Here is a 22,303-nt window from a genome sequence, read left to right on the forward strand (position 1 = left end):
GCGGAACCCGACCTGAAGGGGGCGTGGCATGAGGCGTGGCGGGGGCGGGGTAGGGGGCGTGACGTGTCCTCTTTTTCAGAGGACACAAAATGGTAACCCTAAGCCAGATCCCCCCGCATCGGCGGGTGTGGTGTTCCTCCCCCGCTCCGCGGGGATGAGCTGGATGGATTCCCCTCCCCCACTTGTGTGGGGATGAGCTGGGTTAATTCCCCTCCCCCGTTTCGGCGGTGGTGAGCTGGGCAGAGTGTCCCTTTGTGGGTGTAATTCTCTAAGTGCTGAGTCCTGCGGATGGAGCTTTGATATCGACATACTGAGGAGTTTCCGGCAGCACATGACCACATATAGGGAGGCAAAAGTTTGCTCTCTATCTCCACCTGCTGGTAGATGGACACAACCCACCAGTCTATGGATTGATCAGCTATGATTAATGGAAAGAAAATTATCAGGTATGATTATACATAATTTTACCATAGATTCTCCATTTTTTATATTTAATGTAAGTTTTACCACTGATATGATAGACATAGTTATAACATTCAGCTGCATTATTATTCTAGCTCTCACAGTCCTTCTGTGTCTAATAATACGACCATTTTACAGTTTCTCTCTGCTTAAATAATATGACTTTTTTCAATGTGTGCGTATATTCTATTTGTTGTTCAAAGCTTCCATATGTATGTCTGTTTTATATATTATACCTCTTTTATTCATTGCCATTCATTTTTATGTTTTACAATACTATTATTTATGTTGCAAATAAGTTTTTACTAGTTTTTGATTTTTATATTTATGTCCATTACAGACCCCTGCTGCAGGTGCTGTGTGCCGAAACACGGCCAGTGTCGAGTCCACATTGGAAAATGGATCTTTACAATAAAAAGGAACTGTGTCCCATTTCTGAAGGCTCTTGGTGTTCTTTGCTGTATCCTGCATGTGAATGGAACATTGTCATTACAAACAAGAAATTGAGCATCTTAGAAACTACCCACCTTATTTTATGATGGAAATAAACTATAAATGAAGGTATAGTTAAACTGTGCTAAATTACAGCAGTGCTTATTAGAAATTACATTTCAAAGGTTACTGCAAATGTACATTCTCTACACAAGAACTGCATCTTCCACACAAACACCAATGACACCAAAACACAGAAAAAAAAAAAAACCTGATTGTCCATAGTCTGTTTAGTAAGACTTAATACATTATAGATCCATTTTTGGAAACAAATGATAAGTTGTACTACAACTGCAGATGTTAAACATTTTTAATAAAAACATGAACAAATTCTGCAAGGGAATATTTTTTGGTTCAGGGGAGACAGTGGTGCATCCATTTATTTCAGTCCAAATTCCTTGCCCAAGACAATACAAGTAAGCCGTGACATTGCACTTGATGGATAGAGCTTTGGAACATCAGCCTATTGAAACCATCTGAACGCAGCACCCGTTGGAAGCATCACCTTCTGGAAAAAGACCAAAAAAATTTCAGTTTAGTAGTGCAAATTAGCTTTTTTATTTTAACTATTAATTTTTCTTTTAAATGTGTTTTTATTGTTTCTCTTAGTGACTTTTTGTTACATTTTATATTATATATTTCAAATCACCTTGTAATACATCAAAGCAGGTGATATAAGTACATAAGTATTGCCATACTGGGACAGACTGAAGGTCCATCAAGCCCAGCATCCTGTTTCCAACAGTGGTCAATCCTGGTTACAAGTACCTGGCAAAATCCCAAAACAGTACAATACATTTTATACTGCTTATCCTAAGCAGTGGATTTTCCCCAAGTCCATTTTAATAATAGCTTATGGATTTTCTTTTAGGAAGCTATCCAAACCTTTTTTAAACCCTGCTAAGCTAAATGTTTTTACTACGTTCTCTGGCAATGTATTCCAGAGTTTAATTACACGCTGAGTGAAAAAATATTTTCTCCAATTTGTTTTAAATTTACTACTTTGTAGTTTTCATTGCATGCCTCCTAGTCCTAGTATTTTTTGGAAATAGTAAACAAGCGATTCACGTCTACCCGTTCCACTCTACTTATTATTTTATAGACTTCTATCATATCTCCCCTCAGCTGTCTTTTCCCCAAGCCGAAGAGCCCTAGCCGCTTTAGCCTTTCCTCATAGGGAAGTCGTGCTATCCCCTTTATCATTTTTGTCGCCCTTCTCTGTACCTTTTCTAATTCCAATAATAAATGAATATGCAGTGTTGGCATGAAGGCCAGTGAGTCTGTGTTTGTCCCTTGAAAACACATGAATATGTCCCTACAAATAAATTTATAGTATATGAAGAACATCTTTTTGAAAGGACTTCTGAAAGTTTTTTCAGCATTGTGTGTTACACAAGCAAAAAAGCCCGTTTCTCCAAAAATGAAGTGGCCCCTAGGAAGGCTATCGTCTAAGCGATTTCTCCTCTTTCCCCTGCCCTCCCCTCCATGTCCAGTGACTCGCCCCAGCCCCCACCTGCCCCCCTTTTAAGCACCCGAATTCTAGTTCAACCCCAGCTCTCACTTGCCCGCCCTCTTCTCCCAACAACAGCCCTCCTTTCCTTCCTGCTGCCCTTCCTTGAAAACTTTTATTTTACCTGAAGTCACAGCGGCGTCAGTGAAAGCGGCAGGCTTGGCTCGCCTCCAGCCTTCCCTTTCCTTCCCTCTCAGTGTCCCACCCTCCTCTGACATAATTTCCTCCTTCCGTGAGGGCGGGACACTGAGAGGGAAGGGAAGGCTGGAGGCAAGTCGATTATGTAGTAGCTCACTTGCATACAGTTACGAACCCAGCCAGCCAGCCAGCGACGCAGATTGACGAATTATTATATAGGAGATTTGTATAGCAGATAGGTATTCAGTATTGTATAGTGTATTCACTTTTCTCATCTATCGTATAAAAAGTATCCCCAGTTTGGTTTTGATGTATAAATTGAGGGCAGTTTTAGCACTAAAAAAAAAAAAGACACAATGAGCCAAGAATAAGTTGAGGTTCCCCTCAAGTTCTCCCTCCATCACCTGGGTCTGCAGCTCTCTCTTCCTCCCTTCCAGAATGGCTCCCTTTCTCTTTCCCTCCCCTCTGCCAGCCCGCAGTTTCAGTGTCTCAATCCCTACCCCCCTCACTGTACATCTTCAAAAGTATCTCTGCTGTAGTGTAGTGATTCTCCTAGGTTGCCTGCGGCCTGCTCGGGAGCACTCTCTCAGATTGTGACTGAACTTCTTGTTCCTGCAGGAGTGGGACTCATCAAAGAGAGTGCTCCGGGGCAGGTCACAGATAGCCTAGAAGAATCACTGCATTGCCACAGTTTTATAGAAGACTAGTAAAAGAAACCCGTTTCAGAGCAAATGAAATGGGCGCTAGCAAGGTTTTCGTCGCCAACACCCCCCTCCGTCCCTGGGCAACCCCTTCGTTGTTCTGGCATTGCTCCGCCACCAACGACATGACGTTGACGTGAGGGCGGGGCCCGGAGCGATTTCCCACCCCCCGCCTCCCCCTTCGTTGTTCTGCCATTACTCCGCCCTTGAGGGCGGGGCCCGGAGCGATTTCCCACCCCCCGCCTCCCTCTCTGCCAACCCCTTCGTTGTTCTGCCATTGCTCCGCCCTCGAGGGCGGGGCCCGGAGCGATTTTGGTGGCTTCACCACCACGAACCTTCGAACCTTTTTGAAGGAAGTCAGAGCTTGGCTTCACTGACGTCAGTGTCCTCAGAACGTTGAGGGTGAGTTTTATTATAGTAGATTATTTTTGAAGGTAACAGCAAAGGGGTGGGGACTGAGACACTGAACCCATGGGGATTGTGCTGCTCCTGAGATTGGAGGGTGCGTAATTTTTTCAACCTCACAGATTAAGGTGACCCTGTTTTTTTAAAGGCATATTTTTAGTCAAAATTTCTCATATGCAAATTCAGTTAATTGCTTCACTATCACTACCTTCACAATAGCGCATTGATTTGAAATAGAACGATTAATGCTCTGTCCAGCAAATTCTCTTGAAAGACTTTGGTTCACCATCAATAACTATAAAAGCCGAAGAACATATATGTGGAGGGGCATTTTCGATATGACTTCTAAGCCCAATTTTGGACGTTTTCCACAAAACATCTAAAATCTGAATAGAAAAGAAGGTAATTTTTGAAAAAAAGAAAAATGTGTGTTTTTTTTTTAATAAATACCATTTCAAACAAGGCTTTGTGCTGTGTACATTTTTGGAACATTTTTGAAAAAAAAAACCCCCACCATATAAATGAAAAACGTAGCGCATCAAGCCATTGAGATGTAGGGGGGGGGGGGCCTGCATTTTTTACTAGACTATTTCCCCAGACATCCCAGGACAGCAGTGGGGCACCCTAGGGGACACTGCAGTGAACTTCAAAGAAATGCTCCTAGGTACACATCTCACCAGTGCTCCCACTTATGGGTGAAGGAGGTACCTATATGTGGATTCAGTGGGTTTCTGGTGAGTTTTGGAGGGCTCATAGTTTCCACCACATGTAACAGGTAGGAGGAGGTATGGGCCTCGGTCCACCTGTCTGCAGTGTGCTGCACCCACTAGACTACTCCGGGGACCTGCATGCTGCGCTAATGGACCTAAGTATTACATCTGAGGCTGGTATAGAGGATGGTAAGTAATCTTTTTAATCACATTTTTTGGTGGTGGTGGTGGGGGGGGGGGGGGGGGGGTCAGTGACCACTAGGGGAGAAAGCGGAGGTCATCCGTGATTCCCTCCAGTAGTCATCTGGTCATTTAGGGCAGTGCTTCCCAAGTCCGGTCCTGGAGTACCCCTTGCCAGGTTTTCAGGATATCCACAGTAAATATGCATGAAAGATTTGCACACAATGGAGGCAGTATATGCAAATCAAGTTCATGCATATTCATTGTAGATATCCTGAAAATCTGATTGGCAAGGTACTCCAGGACTAGACTTGCAAAACACTGATTTAGGGCACCTTTTTGTGCTTTATTCATTCTAGAAACAGGTCTAGCTCAAAAGTCTTAACTTTAGTCCTGGACAGTTTTGTTTTGTTCCATTATGGCTGAAAAATGTCCAAGTCTTAGGAACACCCAAATACCGCCCTTAACACACTCCTGACATGCTCCCTTGAGATTTGGATGCACTGCAGACAAAAAGCATAGAAAAACATCTGAAAAATAGGTTTGAAAAATGTCCAAATACTGATTTAAGATAGTACTGACAAAAAATTCAGCAAAGACTGTGGTGGATAAACCAATATAGAGCTGAATATAATTGAAACAACCTTAACATTAAAATGGAAGTGGTGTCAATTTGAAAACTTTTTTTGGTTTATTTATAGTGGAGAAAAAGACCTCAATAGTCAAAGCATGGCAATATAACTTCAGTATAATTAATGCCAGCATTTCATTGACTCCATTCTTTTCATAGGTCATAAAAAAAACTCCACTGGACCGTGATGTGTATCTCCTACTTAAAAAAAAAAGTTACTTAGCTTGTGCTATAATACCCAACGGGGCTCTCCGTTTCACTCTACAATCTGGCTTCGTCAGGGGGCCAAGTAACCGATGGCAGATTACGATACCTTAAGCTATAGCGTCCTTCACTCATATGACACCGGTAGTGAAAAGCAGTAACATCTTAAGATCCAGCAGGCAAAAAAAAAAAAAAAATCCTATTATACTAATACAATCTCAAATGCAGTGTTAAAGGCCCAGCAGAACTGGAAGGAAAGTCTTTAAGGAAAGGCTCCGGAGGGGCAAATGATATCTAGAGAACTTAGGGGACTACAGATCCCAGCTTCCCCGGGGTAGATCATATGACTTACCGAGAGGTTAGACCTTCCAATTCCACTGAAAACATGGAGGACTACAACTCCCAGCTGCCCCAGGATAGAACAACCAGCCACTCCAAGGAGGTTAGCACTCACAATTCCCAAACTCCGCAGGGTGAGGGTTATGACATTTTCGGGAGTGAAGCGGATGGAGAGACAGGAGGAGGAACTGATGGAGTGGCAGCCCTTGGAGGAAGTTTCTGAGGTTTCCTGAGAGAGTGTAGCTGCTGAACCAGAACCTATTTATTTGGATTTATTTACCGCCTTTTTGAAGGAATTCACTCAAGGCGGTGTACAGTAAGAATAGATCAAACATGAGCAATAGGCAATTACAGCAGTAAAAATATTCAACTAACAATACAAAGTATAGCATGGTACTTGCAATGTCAAAACAATATGTAATAGAACATTATAATTGGTAGTGAAGGGTAAGGCAAAGTTGTAACATATAGATGGGTAAAAAACTGGAAAGAGTTAGAAAGTAAGGTGACTGAGAGATGGTTAAATATTATCTCAGCTAGGGTAGGAGTGGATAAACATGTCCCGCTGCAGTATGTGAAGCCCGAGTCTATCCTTGTGTGTGTGAGTGAGACTAAAAAGTTAGTTACTTCTTCCATTAAAGGCCTGGTCGAAGAGCCAAGCTTTCACCTGCTTCCTGGTCGAGATAGTCTTGTGTTAAGCGGAGCCTTTCGGGCAATGCATTCCAGAATGTGGGGGCTACTCCAGAGAAGGCTCGCTAGTGCTATCATTGTGTCCAGAAAGGCAGCTGTGGTGGTATCTGGGGTTTTGATGTATAGATTGATGTTTCCCATGATCACCAGCCTAGGGTAATTCAGGGTCACTTGAGTAATCAGGTCTAGGAGTTCTTCCACAGATAATGTGTTGTTAAGAGGTGCTCTGTATACCATGAGCAGCCAGATTGGTTTCTCCTCTCAAGTTGGATTAAAAGAGATTCTGATCCATGTAGCTGGGGGATGGATATTCTGCATAGTTTGATTGTGTCCCGAATCAAGACTGCTACTAACATAGTAACATAGTAGATGACGGCAGAAAAAGACCTGCACGGTCCATCCAGTCTGCCCAACAAGATAAACTCGTATGTGCTACTTTTTGTGTATACCCTACCTTGATTTGTACCTTTCCTCTTCAGGGCACAGACCGTATAAGTCTGCCCATATCCCCGCCTCCCAACCACCAGCCCCCGCCTCCCACCACCAGCTCTGGCACAGACCGTATAAGTCTGCCCAGCACTATCCCCACCTCCCAACCACCAGCCCTGCTGCCCACCACCGGCTCTGCCACCCAATCTCGGCTAAGCTCCTGAGGATCCATTCCTTCTGAACAGGATTCCTTTATGTTTATCCCATGCATGTTTGAATTCCGTTACCGTTTTCATTTCCACCACCTCCCGCGGGAGGGCATTCCAAGCATCCACCACTCTACTACTACTACTACTTATCATTTCTATAGCGCTACTAGACGTACACAGACTGCTACCCCTCCACCCGGTCTTCCTGGTCTTGGTTGATGTCGGATGTTGAAACCTGTTGGGCATAGTTCAGCCAGTGGTAACCCCCACTTTCATCTAGCCAGGTTTCACTTATTCCTAGGATGTCAAGATGCTGTTCATTTACGGCATCATAGATCACCAAGGATTTCTTTGCAGCTGATCTGGCATTCACCAGTCCTATAGTTCCCAAGGATGGTCTTGGGGTGCTGTGGGTAGCTTTGGTGTGGCAATGAGGTGATCTTTTAAGTACTGTTATGTAGGTGTTTGACCTCTTGCACTTCAAAGTCTTCCATCAAATAGAGAAACAAATGGCTGCAATTAGCACTTCTATGTGAAATTCTTGGAGACTGCATAGGTTTCCTTTAGTTTTAAAGAATCTAAAAGATTCAGAATTATAGAAGTAGATTATATGGTTAAAATAAATTTTTAACTCACGGATTGCAGGTATGAACTTAGAGTTTCTGGTTCGGATATCCTTGGATGGTCCAATTGATGCAGGTTGCTGTAGGCATTTTCTTTATTGTCCCAGAGGAAGGACAGATGTAAATAAGGATCCAGCTCCAAATCTCAGAGCATGAGGAGAGTTATTTAAGGGAGATAAAAATTTCCTTTCTCCAGCCAAAAATAAATGGAAGAAGTTCCGAGTAAAACTGAGGACTGGTGCCTCAACACAGACTGAGCAGAAGTCAGTAAAAGTTTGGGTTGTAAATAAGCAGAAAATGTAGTTATTTAAGTTGCAGAGCCTGATGTGAACCCAGCCAGCCAGCCATTTCTGCCCTGGCCAAGGTAAAGGGCAAGAAGCTTAAAGGATTTATAGCATCCGTGCTCATTAACTTGATACAGACGTGGAAGAAAGATTCCTAGAAAAGAGCCCTGGAAGTTTGAGGTGTTTGAACCAACCCAAGGGCTTACTGCAGAGACTGGAGTTTGTTTCCTGAAGGGTAAGGGACAAAGTGCTCAAGCCTGATCCATGTGGGTGGATACCAGGTGGTTTGGTTGCTGGTATGTTAAAGGAAGGGGGTCTCTTCAGCCTCTAAACATTTAATGAGGTGAAGGAACAAAAAGCTTGAGTTTAGAGGAGGTGGAGTGCATGAATGAACTTTATTCAAGTAAATGAGCTCACTTTAAAGGAGTGGATTAAATTCATGAATGAACTTTATTCACATTCTGCACTCTCCTTTTAGTGAAATTGAGCATGCTCAGTTTCACTAAAAGAAGTATGCGGGACGTGAGGGGGAAAGAGAAAGCAGGGTAGGCAACACTGCGGCACCATAGACTGGCGCTGGATAAGGCTTCAGCTGGTGGGGGTTGGGGACCCCACCAGCCAAGGTATTTGCTGCATCAGTGGGTGGGGAGTGGCAGGGTGGCCAGAGCAGCAGCAAGGTGGCGGCAGAACAAACTGTACCCCCCCCCCACCTCAGACTCTGGCCCCCTCCCACCACGAGGTCTGACTACGCCCCTGCTCAAAAGACTGCCTTAAACTTTGTGGGAAACACAAGATATAAGGGCCCCAGTGCATGTACATAAGTACATAAGTAGTGCCATACTGGGAAAGACCAAAGGTCCATCTAGCCCAGCATCCTGTCACCGACAGTGGCCAATCCAGGTCAAGGGCACCTGGCACGCTCCCCAAACGTAAAAACATTCCAGACAAGTTATACCTAAAAATGCGGAATTTTTCTAAGTCCATTTAATAGCGGTCTATGGACTTGTCCTTTAGGAATCTATCTAACCCCTTTTTAAACTCCGTCAAGCTAACCGCCCGTACCACGTTCTCCGGCAACGAATTCCAGAGTCTAATTACACGTTGGGTGAAGAAAAATTTTCTCCGATTCGTTTTAAATTTACCACACTGTAGCTTCAACTCATGCCCTCTAGTCCTAGTATTTTTGGATAGCGTGAACAGTCGCTTCACATCCACCCGATCCATTCCACTCATTATTTTATACACTTCTATCATATCTCCCCTCAGCCGTCTCTTCTCCAAGCTGAAAAGCCCTAGCCTTCTCAGCCTCTCTTCATAGGAAAGTCGTCCCATCCCCACTATCATTTTCGTCGCCCTTCGCTGTACCTTTTCCAATTCTACTATATCTTTTTTGAGATACGGAGACCAGTACTGAACACAATACTCCAGGTGCGGTCGCACCATGGAGCGATACAACGGCATTATAACATCCGCACACCTGGACTCCATACCCTTCCTAATAACACCCAACATTCTATTCGCTTTCCTAGCCGCAGCAGCACACTGAGCAGAAGGTTTCAGCGTATCATCGACGACGACACCCAGATCCCTTTCTTGATCCGTAACTCCTAACGCGGAACCTTGCAAGACGTAGCTATAATTCGGGTTCCTCTTACCCACATGCATCACTTTGCACTTGTCAACATTGAACTTCATCTGCCACTTGCACGCCCATTCTCCCAGTCTCGCAAGGTCCTCCTGTAATCGTTCACATTCCTCCTGCGACTTGACGACCCTGAATAATTTTGTGTCATCGGCGAATTTAATTACCTCACTAGTTATTCCCATCTCTAGGTCATTTATAAATACATTAAAAAGCAACGGACCCAGCACAGACCCCTGCGGGACCCCACTAACTACCCTCCTCCACTGAGAATACTGGCCACGCAATCCTACTCTCTGCTTCCTATCTTTCAACCAGTTCTTAATCCATAATAATACCCTACCTCCGATTCCATGACTCTGCAATTTCTTCAGGAGTCTTTCGTGCGGCACTTTGTCAAACGCCTTCTGAAAATCCAGATATACAATATCAACCGGCTCCCCATTGTCCACATGTTTGCTTACCCCCTCAAAAAAATGCATTAGATTGGTGAGGCAAGACTTCCCTTCACTAAATCCGTGCTGACTTTGTCTCATCAGTCCATGTTTTTGTATATGCTCTGCAATTTTATTCTTAATAATAGCCTCCACCATCTTGCCCGGCACCGACGTCAGACTCACCGGTCTATAATTTCCCGGATCTCCTCTGGAACCCTTCTTAAAAATCGGAGTAACATTGGCTACCCTCCAGTCTTCCGGTACTACACTCGATTTTAGGGACAGATTGCATATTTCTAACAGTAGCTCCGCAAGTTCATTTTTTAGTTCTATTAATACTCTGGGATGAATACCATCAGGTCCCGGTGATTTACTACTCTTCAGCTTGCTGAACTGACCCATTACATCCTCCAAGGTTACAGAGAATTTGTTTAGTTTCTCCGACTCCCCCGCTTCAAATATTCTTTCCGGCACCGGTGTCCCCCCCAAATCCTCCTCGGTGAAGACCGAAGCAAAGAATTCATTTAATTTCTCCGCTACGGCTTTGTCCTCCTTGATCGCCCCTTTAACACCATTTTCGTCCAGCGGCCCAACCGACTCTTTGGCCGGTTTCCTGCTTTTAATGTATCTAAAAAAATTTTTACTATGTATTTTTGCTTCCAACGCTAATTTCTTCTCAAAGTCCTTTTTTGCCCTCCTTATCTCCGCTTTGCATTTGGCTTGGCATTCCTTATGATCTATCCTGTTACTTTCAGTTGGTTCTCTTCTCCACTTTCTGAAGGATTGTTTTTTGGCTCTAATGATTTCCTTTATCTTACTGTTTAGCCACGCCGGCTGACGTTTAGTCTTTTTTCCCTTTTTTCTAATACGTGGAATATATTTGTCCTGAACCTCCAGGATGGTGTTTTTAAACAGCATCCACGCCTGATGCAAGTTTTTTACTCTGCGAGCTGCTCCTTTCAGTCTTTTTTTCACCATTTTTCTCATTTTGTCGTAATCACCTTTTCTATAGTTAAACGCTAGCGTACTTGATTTCCTAGTTTCACTTCCTTCAATGCCAATATCAAAACCGATCATATTATGATCACTGTTATCAAGCAGCCCTCGTATCGTTACCCCCTGCACTAGATCATGAGCACCACTAAGGACTAAGTCTAGTATTTTTCCTTCTCTTGTCGGCTCCTGAACTAGCTGTTCCATGAAGCTGTCCTTGATTTCATCAAGAAATCCTATGTCCCTTGCGTGTACAGATGTTACATTAACCCAGTCTATATGTGGGTAATTGAAATCCCCCATTATTATTGTGTTGCCCAGTTTGTTTGCGTCCCTGATTTCCTTTAACATTTCCGCATCCGTCTGTTCGTCCTGGCCAGGCGGACGGTAGTACACTCCTATCACTATCCTTTTCCCCTTTGCACATGGAATTTCAATCCACAGTGATTCCAAGGAGTGTTTTGTTTCCTGCAGAATTTTCAATCTATTTGATTCAAGGCTCTCGTTAATATACAATGCTACCCCTCCACCAATCCGATTCACCCTATCACTACGATATAATTTGTACCCCGGTATGACAGTGTCCCACTGGTTATCCTCCTTCCACCAGGTCTCAGAGATGCCTATTATATCTAATTTTTCATTTGTCAGACACTTTTTGGAGCAAAGGGCCTTAGGCGGCTGCCTGCATAAACTTAATTCCATATCATCAAGCTGATCAATCCATAGACTGGTGGGTTGTGTCCATCTACCAGCAGGTGGAGATAGAGAGCAAACTTTTGCCTCCCTATATGTGGTCATGTGCTGCCGGAAACTCCCCAGTATGTTCTCTATCTCAGCAGGTGGTGGTCACACAGAGCAGCAGCTCTGGCTAGGCCTCCAAGCCTAATCCTTAGGTTTTGTTGAGGCCTGGGGTTGAGGGCTCTTTTGAGCAAGTGCAAACCTGGTGGTGCCAGGTCCCTCCTTTTCTCCCCCCTCCCGCTGGCTCCGTTTAAAAAAAAAAAAAATATATATATATATTTTTTTAAACGTCTTTAAAGGCGTTTAATTCGACGTTTCTTTAAACGTTCATTGCAGCTACTCACTGGGACACCAGTTCGTTACAGCTCGGAGCGGCAAGCAGGTAATTTTACCTTTTTATAGCGGGCAGGGGGTTCTCCGATTCTTCTCCTCGTGGCAATGGCGTCGGAGGGCGAGGGCGCAAAGGGTCGCTCCCCGGATCGCTGGAGCGCTTCTAGAGGGGATGCGGGAGTTTTACAACCTGATTCGCCCTTGATGGGTGATAGTTTAGTGACCGATGAATGTCCCGGTCGTTCCTCCGGCGTGGCGGTTTTTTCCCGCCATAAACGCCCATCCCCCGCTCCTCGCCTCCGCCATCTTGGCCGGCCACGCGGCTCGGACGGCTTCTTCGGGGCCGCCCTTGAGGTTGGAGACATTAATGCCATGAACGCCCTTAATTTGGGCGACGGCACAAAAGCGGCTAAAGTTAAGCGCCGTTCTTCCCGCGCGGCTCCTTCACGGAGTTTCGCGCCGGACGCCATTTTGGATGCGCAGCATGTCTCTCCCCCGCTATTGCGAGCGCCGGTTGAGAGTGCGTCTAGGGCTGTTGCCCAGGCTGCGGAAGTGCACAGTCTGGGGGGTTTCTCCCCCGAGTTTGTTTTGCTGCTGCATCAGGCTTTCCTCATGCAAAACGCTGCCCCTGCTCCCTCTTCTGATAAAGAGGTTGAGGTTCCCAGAGGTAAACGCCCTCGGGTTGATTTCCAGGCCTTGGAGGACTTTTGTCTCCTCCGATGTAGATGAGGGCAGCGTGTCTGAGGTCTCCCAACGATCCTTTGCGGATTCCTTGGAGGAGATAGATCCCCGCTCGGCTGGAGCGGATGACCCCTCTGCAGCGCGGCTTTTTAGCCCAGAGGATTTGCCCAACCTGTTGTTACAGGCCATGGACACTTTGAAGATTTCCTCTCCGGAGGACGTCTCTCCCTCAGCCCCTGTTGGCTCGGCCATTATGCTGGGGACGAAGCGCCCGCCTAGAACCTTCCACGTGCATGATGCCATGCACACCTTAATTGCGGCTCAATGGGATGTCCCGGAAATGAGCCTTAAAGTGGCTAGGGCTATGTCCCGCCTCTATCCTTTGGCTGTGAGTGAACGTGAGGCCTATCTGTGGCCTACCGTGGATTCTTTAATCACTGCGGTGACTAAGAAAACGGCGTTGCCGGTGGAAGGTGGCACGGCCCTAAAGGACGCCCAAGACAGAAGATTGGAGGCGGCCTTAAGGTCGTCCTTTGAGGCAGCTGCTTTAAGTTTGCAGGCCTCAGTTTGCGGCTCCTATGTGGCCAGGGCGTGCCGGACTATGGTGCAGCGGGCTTCCCCCTCGGATCATTACTTGAGGGCTGATTGGCCGGCCCTGGAATCGGGCTTAGCCTATTTGGCAGACTTGCTGTATGATGTCTGGAGAGCCTCAGCTAAAGGCATGGCTCAGACAGTCTCTGCGCGGCGGTGGCTTTGGCTGAAACATTGGTCTGCTGACCACGCCTCTAAATCCCGCCTGGCTAGATTGCCTTTTAAAGGCAAGCTGCTCTTTGGGGTCGAGCTGGACAAAATCGTGACCGATCTCGGCACGTCTAAGGGCAAGAAATTACCAGAGGTCAGGGCTCGGGTTAGTACTCGTCCCGATACCTCCAGAGGACGGTTGCAGGAAGCCCATCGGTACCGCCCGGCAAGTCGGGTTCCTCTGCCCCCTCTTCCTTCAAGAGGAATTTCTCCCCCAAGCAGCATTCCTTTCGCAGAGACCGCCGTCCCGGAGGTGCTCCCTCCGGTCCTCCCCCAGGGTCTCGTACCCAATGACGGGGCCTTGGTCCACGCCCCAGTGCAGATTGGAGGACGGCTGTCCTCGTTTCTGGGCGAGTGGACCACTATAACTTCAGACGCGTGGGTGCTGGAAGTCATCAGAGACGGCTACAAGCTAGAGTTCTGCCAACCCTTAAGAGACGGGTTTGTACTCTCTCCCTGCAAGTCTCCGGTCAAGCTGTGGTAGTGCAGCAGACCTTGGACAACCTGATCCGCCTGGGTGCGGTCGTTCCGGTGCCAAAAAATCAGATTGGCAAGGGACGTTACTCCATTTACTTTGTGGTTCCAAAGAAAGGAGGTTCTGTCCGGCCTATCCTCGACCTCAAAGGGGTCAATCGGGCCTGGAAAGTGAGGCACTTTCGCATGGAGACTCTCCGCTCTGTTATAGCGGCAGTGAAGGCAGGAGAGTTCTTGGCTTCCTTGGACATCAAGGAAGCGTACCTGCATATTCCCATCTGGCCTCCTCTCCAACGCTTTCTGCGTTTTACAGTCCTGAGACGACACTTCCAGTTCAGAGCCCTCCCTTTTGGGTTGGCTACTGCTCCGCGGACCTTTTCCAAAGTAATGGGGGTCATAGCGGCCTTCCTGCTAAAGGAAGGAGTACAAGTCCATCCTTATCTGGACGACTGGTTGATCCGAGCCCCCTCTTATGCAGAGTGCGGCAAAGCTATGGACCGGGTAATTGCTCTTTTGAGCTCCCTGGGATGGATCATCAACTGGAAGAAGAGCCAGCTGCGCCCGACTCAGTCCCTGGTGTATCTGGAAGTTCGATTCGACACCCAAGTGGGCAGAGTGTTCCTGCCAGACAATCGGATTGTCAAGCTTCAGGCTCAGGTGGACTAGTTCCTAGTAGCCTCTCCTATTCGGGCTTGGGACTACGTGCAGCTGTTGGGCTCTAGGACGGCCACGATGGAAGTAGTGCCCTGGGCCAGGGCTCATATGAGACCACTACAGCTATCTCTGCTGCTGCGCTGGACTCCGATGTCGGAGGATTATGCTGTGCGCCTTCCCGTGGACCCAGCAGTGCGCAAGGCGCTGAGCTGGTGGACGCAGACAGACAAGTTGTCTGCAGGATTGCCTCTGGTGACCCCGGAGTGGATTGTCGTCACGACAGACGCCTCTTTGATGGGCTGGGGAGCCCACTGCTTGGGAAGGACAGCGCAGGGGCTCTAGTCTCCTGCAGAGGCAAGTGGTCTATCAACCTCCTGGAACTCAGAGCCATTCGGTTGGTGTTATTGGAGTTCATCCCGGTACTGGTGTTGAAGCCTGTACGGGTCCTGTCGGACAATGCCACGGCTGTGGCCTATATCAACCGCCAGGGAGGTACCAAGAGCGCCCCTCTAGCCAAGGAGGCTATGAGTCTTTGCCAGTGGGCGGAAGCGAACCTGGAGCAGCTTTCAGCGGCCCACATTGCCGGAGTCATGAATGTCAAGGCGGACTTTCTCAGTCGCCATACCTTGGAGCCCGGAGAGTGGCAACTATCTGCTCAGGCGTTCTTGGATATCACGAAGCGCTGGGGCCAGCCGAGCCTAGATCTGATGGCGTCATCGGCCAATGGCCAAGTGCCGCGCTTTTTCAGCAGAGGACGGGACCCTCGATCCCTGGGAGTAGATGCTCTTCTCCAACAGTGGCCGACACAAGAGCTCCTCTATGTGTTCCCGCCCTGGCCCATGTTGGGCAGGGTGCTAGACCGGGTGGCAAAGCATCCCGGCAGGGTAATCCTGGTGGGTCCGGATTGGCCCAGACGTCCCTGGTATGCGGACTTGTTCAGGCTCTCAGTCGACGATCCTCTGCGGCTGTCAGTGGAGCAGGGCCTGTTACATCAGGGTCCCGTGGTGATGGAGGATCCCTCTCCCTTTGGTCTTACGGCCTGGCTATTGAGCGGCAGCGTCTGAGGAAGAAGGGCTTCTCAGACAAGGTCATCGCCACTATGCTGAGAGCGAGGAAGCGCTCTACTTCTACTGCTTACGCCAGGGTTTGGCGTATCTTTGCAGCATGGTGTGAAGCAGGCTCACTTTCTCCCTTCACTGCTCCAATTTCTTCAGTGTTGGCGTTCCTGCAAGAAGGTCTGGAGAAAGGCCTGTCGCTCAGTTCCCTTAAAGTCCAGGTAGCGGCTCTGGCTTGCTTCAGGGGCCGCCTGAAGGGTGTTTCCCTGGCTTCGCAGCCAGATGTGGTGCGCTTTATCAAGGGAGTTAATCACCTGCGCCCTCCTTTGCACTCAGTGGTACCTGCGTGGAATCTCAACCTGGTGCTAAGAGCATTGCAGAAGCCGCCTTTTGAACCCTTGTCGAGGGCATCTCTGAAAGACCTGACGTTGAAAGCAGTCTTTTTGGTGGCTATCACTTCAGCCAGAAGAGTTTCCGAGCTCCAGGCGCTCTCATGTCGAGAGCCTTTTCTGCAGTTCACTGAGGCAGGAGTGACTATTCGCACAGTGCCTTCCTTCCTGCCCAAGATTGGTTCTCGCTTCCATGTGAATCAGCAGCTCTGTCTCCCTTCCTTTCGTAGGGAGGACTACCCAGAGGAGTACTCTGCTCTTAAATATCTGGATGTGAGACGAGTCATCATCAGATACTTGGAAGTGACCAATGATTTCCGGAAATCGGATCATCTGTTTGTCCTGTTTGCAGGTCCTCGTAAGGGTCTGCAGGCTGCTAAGCCTACAGTGGCAAGATGGGTCAAGGAAGCCATTGCAGCGGCTTATGTGGCCGCGGGGAAGGTGCCGCCTATCCAGCTGAAGGCTCACTCCACGAGAGCTCAGGCGGCCTCGATGGCAGAGGCCGGATCCGTCTCCTTGGAAGAGATATGCAAGGCGGCAACTTGGGCTTCGGCTCATACATTCTCCAAGCATTACCGTTTGACTGTGGCTGCACGGGCGGAGGCCCGGTTTGGAGCTTCAGTGTTGAGGTCAGGGATTTCTATGTCCCGCCCTGGGTGAGTACTGCTTCGGTACATCCCACCAGTCTATGGATTGATCAGCTTGATGATATGGAAGGTAAAATTATGTATAATCATACCTGATAATTTTCTTTCCATTAATCATAGCTGATCAATCCATAGCCCCTCCCAGATATCTGTACTGTTTATATTCTGGTTGAATTTTAGGTTCAAGTTTAGCCTTCAGTTACTTCAGGAGGACTTCGTGTTCAAGTTCTTCTTTCACTTGGATTCTTCAAGAGTTGAGACGAGTTTGTGTTACAGTGAGCTGCTGCATTCCTCTCCCCTCCGTTTTACGGGGCTGGATTGAGACATAAATTCTGCCGGCACTCCCTCCCGCTTCGTGCGGCTGTAGGGCAGCTTTGTACCCCTCCCGCTTCGGCGGTGTTAGGGTCAGTCAGCTCCTCCCGCGGTTGCGGTTGCAGGATAAGCCAGATCCCCCCGCATCGGCGGGTGTGGTGTCCCTCCCCCGCTCTGCGGGGATGAGCTGGACGGATTCCCCTCCCCCACTTGTGTGGGGATGAGCTGGGTTAATTCCCCTCCCCCGTTTCGGCGGTGGTGAGCTGGGCAGAGTGTCCCTTCGTGGGTGTAATTCTCTAAGTGCTGAGTCCTGCGGATGGAGCTTTGATATCGACATACTGAGGAGTTTCCGGCAGCACATGACCACATATAGGGAGGCAAAAGTTTGCTCTCTATCTCCACCTGCTGGTAGATGGACACAACCCACCAGTCTATGGATTGATCAGCTATGATTAATGGAAAGAAAATTATCAGGTATGATTATACATAATTTTACCTTATTAAGTGCTAGATGCCTGGGAAAACTGATCCTAGGAATAGGAATAAGAAAGTTTTGCGTTTATTAACTGTTATGATTTTGAGATATTAAAGATAAAGTCTCATAGGAAACCGGAGTGGAGTTTTGTGTCTGGATTTGCCTGTGGCTGACTGACCCTCCAACTGCAACACAGAGTAGAACGTGCGACAGCAGCTAAAAAACCAGCTTACTTCTTCAAAAAAATGATACCCATTCTTCCCTCCTGAGGAATCTTTATCTCACTTCTTTACTCTCAAAGATTTCCCCGTTTCACATTCCCAATATACAACCTATGTTTCCAGTCCTTGCTGATTCTGGGAATCCATTTTCCATTAAAGGTTGGTCAAGTTTTATTTTATCTTCCCCGATTAGCTTCGAAAAAATTGCTCAATCAGCTAGAAAGATTACGTGCTCTAGATCTTGTTCCTTTCTCCTGGCTTATTATTTCACGCCACTGTCTACTTCCTCTTGCATATCTGCTCATTACAGCCTGACCACAGGATATTTCCCTATGGCCTGGAAGCAGGCTCTTGTATAGCCTATAATCAAAACTCGCCAGTTGGATCCAACTCTGTCTAGTTATCAGCCTATATTTAACCTTTATTTTGTATCTCAATTAGCTGAATGTGTAGTTTTTCAGCAGTTGCTCCAATATGCTGATAAAACCAATATCTTTCATTCCTGACAATCGGGTTCTGTCCAGGGCACAGCACTGAGTCTATTATCACAGCTCTGCTGAGTGAGCTTCACTCAGCCACTGATCTTGGTAGGCCGGCCATTCTGATCTCACTCGATTTGTGTGACCTTTGACCTAGTCAACCATTCACTGTTACTTAATTGCCTTTCTGGTTCTTTTCTCACAGACTGATCCTTTGCTGTTTCATTGCCACAGTTGTGTTCCTGTGTGCATCACCTTCACTGTGGGGTATCTCAGGCCTCTGTCCTAGCACTCTTTTTAATATTTTTCTCAGTCCTTTAACAACCTTAGTCCAAGATCATAATTAACTGCACATTATTACCATGATGATATCCTCTTGGTTTATTATGTAGATTCCTTATCCCCAGATGTCAAATTTTCAACTAGAACTCAACACCATCTCAAGACCTTGTTTTTTTTGCGCATTCAGTTTCAGCTGATTGGTCAGGGCCCAGGTGCTAACAGCAGTCATACCATTTGCAACAGACTTGGATCTTTGTTTGATGCTGTTACTGGTAAGAGAAGCAGGATGTCATCCATGTAGGATAATAGTAGTTCATTGTCCCAGGTGTATTGAGGCAAGGGATGACAAAGAGGTTGAACAGGATCAGTGAGAGGGAGATCACTGCAGAACCCCACAGTTGCCCATCTTACATCTTTCATTTTTGGTATTGCCCTATTTTGTTAAGAATACTAGGCATCCTTTATCCCCTAAGGAAGAGACCAATATCCAAACCTCCATTTTTATTTTCTTATTTTTTTCATTTTGGGGTTATTTTACATGTATAATTATTGTTAATGTTAAGATATACAGTGGGGGAAATAAGTATTTGATCCCTTGCTGATTTTGTAAGTTTGCCCACTGACAAAGACATGAGCAGCCCATAATTGAAGGGTAGGTTATTGGTAACAGTGAGAGATAGCACATCACAAATTAAATCCGGAAAATCACATTGTGGAAAGTATATGAATTTATTTGCATTCTGCAGAGGGAAATAAGTATTTAATCCCTCTGGCAAACAAGACCTAATACTTGGTGGCAAAACCCTTGTTGGCAAGCACAGCGGTCAGACGTCTTCTGTAGTTGATGATGAGGTTTGCACACATGTCAGGAGGAATTTTGGTCCACTCCTCTTTGCAGATCATCTCTAAATCATTAAGAGTTCTGGGCTGTCGCTTGGCAACTCACAGCTTCAGCTCCCTCCATAAGTTTTCAATGGGATTAAGGTCTGGTGACTGGCTAGGCCACTCCATGACCCTAATGTGCTTCTTCCTGAGCCACTCCTTTGTTGCCTTGGCTGTATGTTTTGGGTCATTGTCGTGCTGGAAGACCCAGCCACGACCCATTTTTAAGGCCATGGCGGAGGGAAGGAGGTTGTCACTCAGAATTGTACGGTACATGGCCCCATCCATTCTCCCATTGATGCGGTGAAGTAGTCCTGTGCCCTTAGCAGAGAAACACCCCCAAAACATAACATTTCCACCTCCATGCTTGACAGTGGGGACGGTGTTCTTTGGGTCATAGGCAGCATTTCTCTTCCTCCAAACACGGCGAGTTGAGTTCATGCCAAAGAGCTCAATTTTTGTCTCATCTGACCACAGCACCTTCTCCCAATCACTCTCGGCATCATCCAGGTGTTCACTGGCAAACTTCAGACGGGCCGTCACATGTGCCTTCCGGAGCAGGGGGACCTTGCGGGCACTGCAGGATTGCAATCTGTTATGTCGTAATGTGTTACCAATGGTTTTCGTGGTGACAGTGGTCCCAGCTGCCTTGAGATCATTGACAAGTTCCCCCCTTGTAGTTGTAGGCTGATTTCTAACCTTCCTCATGATCAAGGATACCCCACGAGGTGAGATTTTGCGTGGAGCCCCAGATCTTTGTCGATTGACAGTCATTTTGTACTTCTTCCATTTTCTTACTATGGCACCAACAGTTGTCTCCTTCTCGCCCAGCGTCTTACTGATGGTTTTGTAGCCCATTCCAGCCTTTTGCAGGTGTATGATCTTGTCCCTGACATCCTTAGACAGCTCCTTGCTCTTGGCCATTTTGTAGAGGTTAGAGTCTGACTGATTCACTGAGTCTGTGGACAGGTGTCTTTCAAACAGGTGACCATTGCCGACAGCTGTCTGTCATGCAGGTAACGAGTTGATTTGGAGCATCTACCTGGTCTGTAGGGGCCAGATCTCTTACTGGTTGGTGGGGGATCAAATACTTATTTCCCTCTGCAGAATGCAAATAAATTCATATACTTTCCACAATGTGGTTTTCCGGATTTAATTTGTGATGTGCTATCTCTCACTGTTACCAATAACCTACCCTTCAATTATGGGCTGCTCATGTCTTTGTCAGTGGGCAAACTTACAAAATCAGCAAGGGATCAAATACTTATTTCCCCCACTGTATGTACCTTTTCGGTATACACAGTAAACACTCTTTGGGAAATTATTAATTTTCATTTAGATATAAAGGTGTTTTTGATATTTTTATGTTCTATATGTATTTCCAAAATGTATAAATATATTTATATCATTTATGTGACTCATATCCAACAATGATTGTGTTTTCTGGTACACATGTTTTATTTCAGTTATTATTCCTTTTATCATGTACTATTCTGTATAGTTTACATTGGTTTTCTACATGCAGTTTTGAAAGTTTATATTTTTATTATTTATTATTCATGTTTTTTAGATATCTTTTATGTTTGTATTTTTTATGATCTTGATATGTTGGATAAAATGTTTATCTATCAATTTTTTTACCATATTGACTGGCTTTCTGTATGTATTATCTATGTTTTATATTTGTTTTTATAGACTTCTGAGGAAGGTGCTAAGGCGCCGAAACACGGCTGTGTTGAGTCTGTGAATAAAGTACTGCATTTTATACTGGTATCCCATTTCTCTGGAGTCATTGGTCCATTTCCCATTTCTCTTAGACAGTTTGTTTGTCGTGGGAGTAAGTGTTCATCCACTTAGGTGGATCACCCCTTCTGCGATTGCTACTCTTAAACAATCCTGTTGGACTTTGGTACAAAAGTTTATTTATTTGTTACATTTGTATCTCACATTTTCCCACCTATTTGTAGGCTCGATGTGGCTTACATGGTTACAGAAAGATGATTAAGCACTGCGGTGTTAACAATTACAAGGTAATAGTATGATTAAAATGGGACTATTATGGTTCGCCCACACTGGGGGAACGAACAACTGAAGATTTGTGTTGCATTCATGTTGTGTTTTGATGTTGTGTTTCAGTGGCTGGGCATTTATATTGTTTCTGTCGGGTACGCCTTTCTAAAAAGATGAGTTTTTAAGTTTTTTTCGGAAGTTAAGACTTGAAAATATGGAAAAGTCATTGAAAGATAATACAGAGGTGATACAAACATTAAGGATAAAATCTTAATATATCGTAAATTGGAACAATTTGAAAATCAATGTAGACATTTGAATCTTCGGGTACTTAATTTTCCAAAGGATTTGAGATTACAGCCATATATTTTTAAGAAATATCTTAATATGGTCTTACATTTATCTCAGGAATCAATTCCCCTGTTAAATAAGGTATTTTATTTGCCAAATAAAGTCTTGGGGGTAAACGAACAGCCTGCTATTTTGGATTCTTCATAAGAACAAGTCTCAGACCGAGCCACTTTACGTGTAAATTTTGTATTTGACAAAGATTTTTTTAAATATAGTTATGCATTTATATTTCCGCAACTTACAACAATCATTTTATGGATAAAGAATATGGATTTTTCCTGATTTGGCATAGGTGACACAAGAAAGAAGAAAAGGGTTCCTTTCCATGGAATGCTTCTTGAAATCAACAGCTGTGTGCCTAAAAGAACGGAGTCTGTTGGGGCGTTTTCCTCCAATTATTTGATAGCTTCCTGGTGGTTGGGTGTTGTGTAGGTGTGCGG

The 22,303-nt window shown here is 45.9% G+C and overlaps 1 protein-coding gene across 7 annotated transcripts in view; it reads right to left on the minus strand.

Moving 5' to 3' along the window:
• Positions 1 to 776: 776 nt before the first annotated feature.
• CXXC5 (CXXC finger protein 5) overlaps positions 777 to 22,303 on the minus strand; it is a 238,425-nt gene continuing 216,898 nt past the window's right edge. For all 7 annotated transcript variants that reach the window (XM_030213251.1, XM_030213253.1, XM_030213254.1 and 4 more), the window contains one exon: positions 777 to 1,462. In XM_030213251.1, the coding sequence (XP_030069111.1) occupies positions 1,418 to 1,462 (45 nt within the window). In that variant the 3' untranslated portion in view covers positions 777 to 1,417. The remainder of the gene's footprint in view (positions 1,463 to 22,303) is intronic.

This window comes from Microcaecilia unicolor, chromosome 8 (assembly GCF_901765095.1).
Source record: "Microcaecilia unicolor chromosome 8, aMicUni1.1, whole genome shotgun sequence".
Classification (NCBI taxonomy): domain Eukaryota; kingdom Metazoa; phylum Chordata; class Amphibia; order Gymnophiona; family Siphonopidae; genus Microcaecilia; species Microcaecilia unicolor.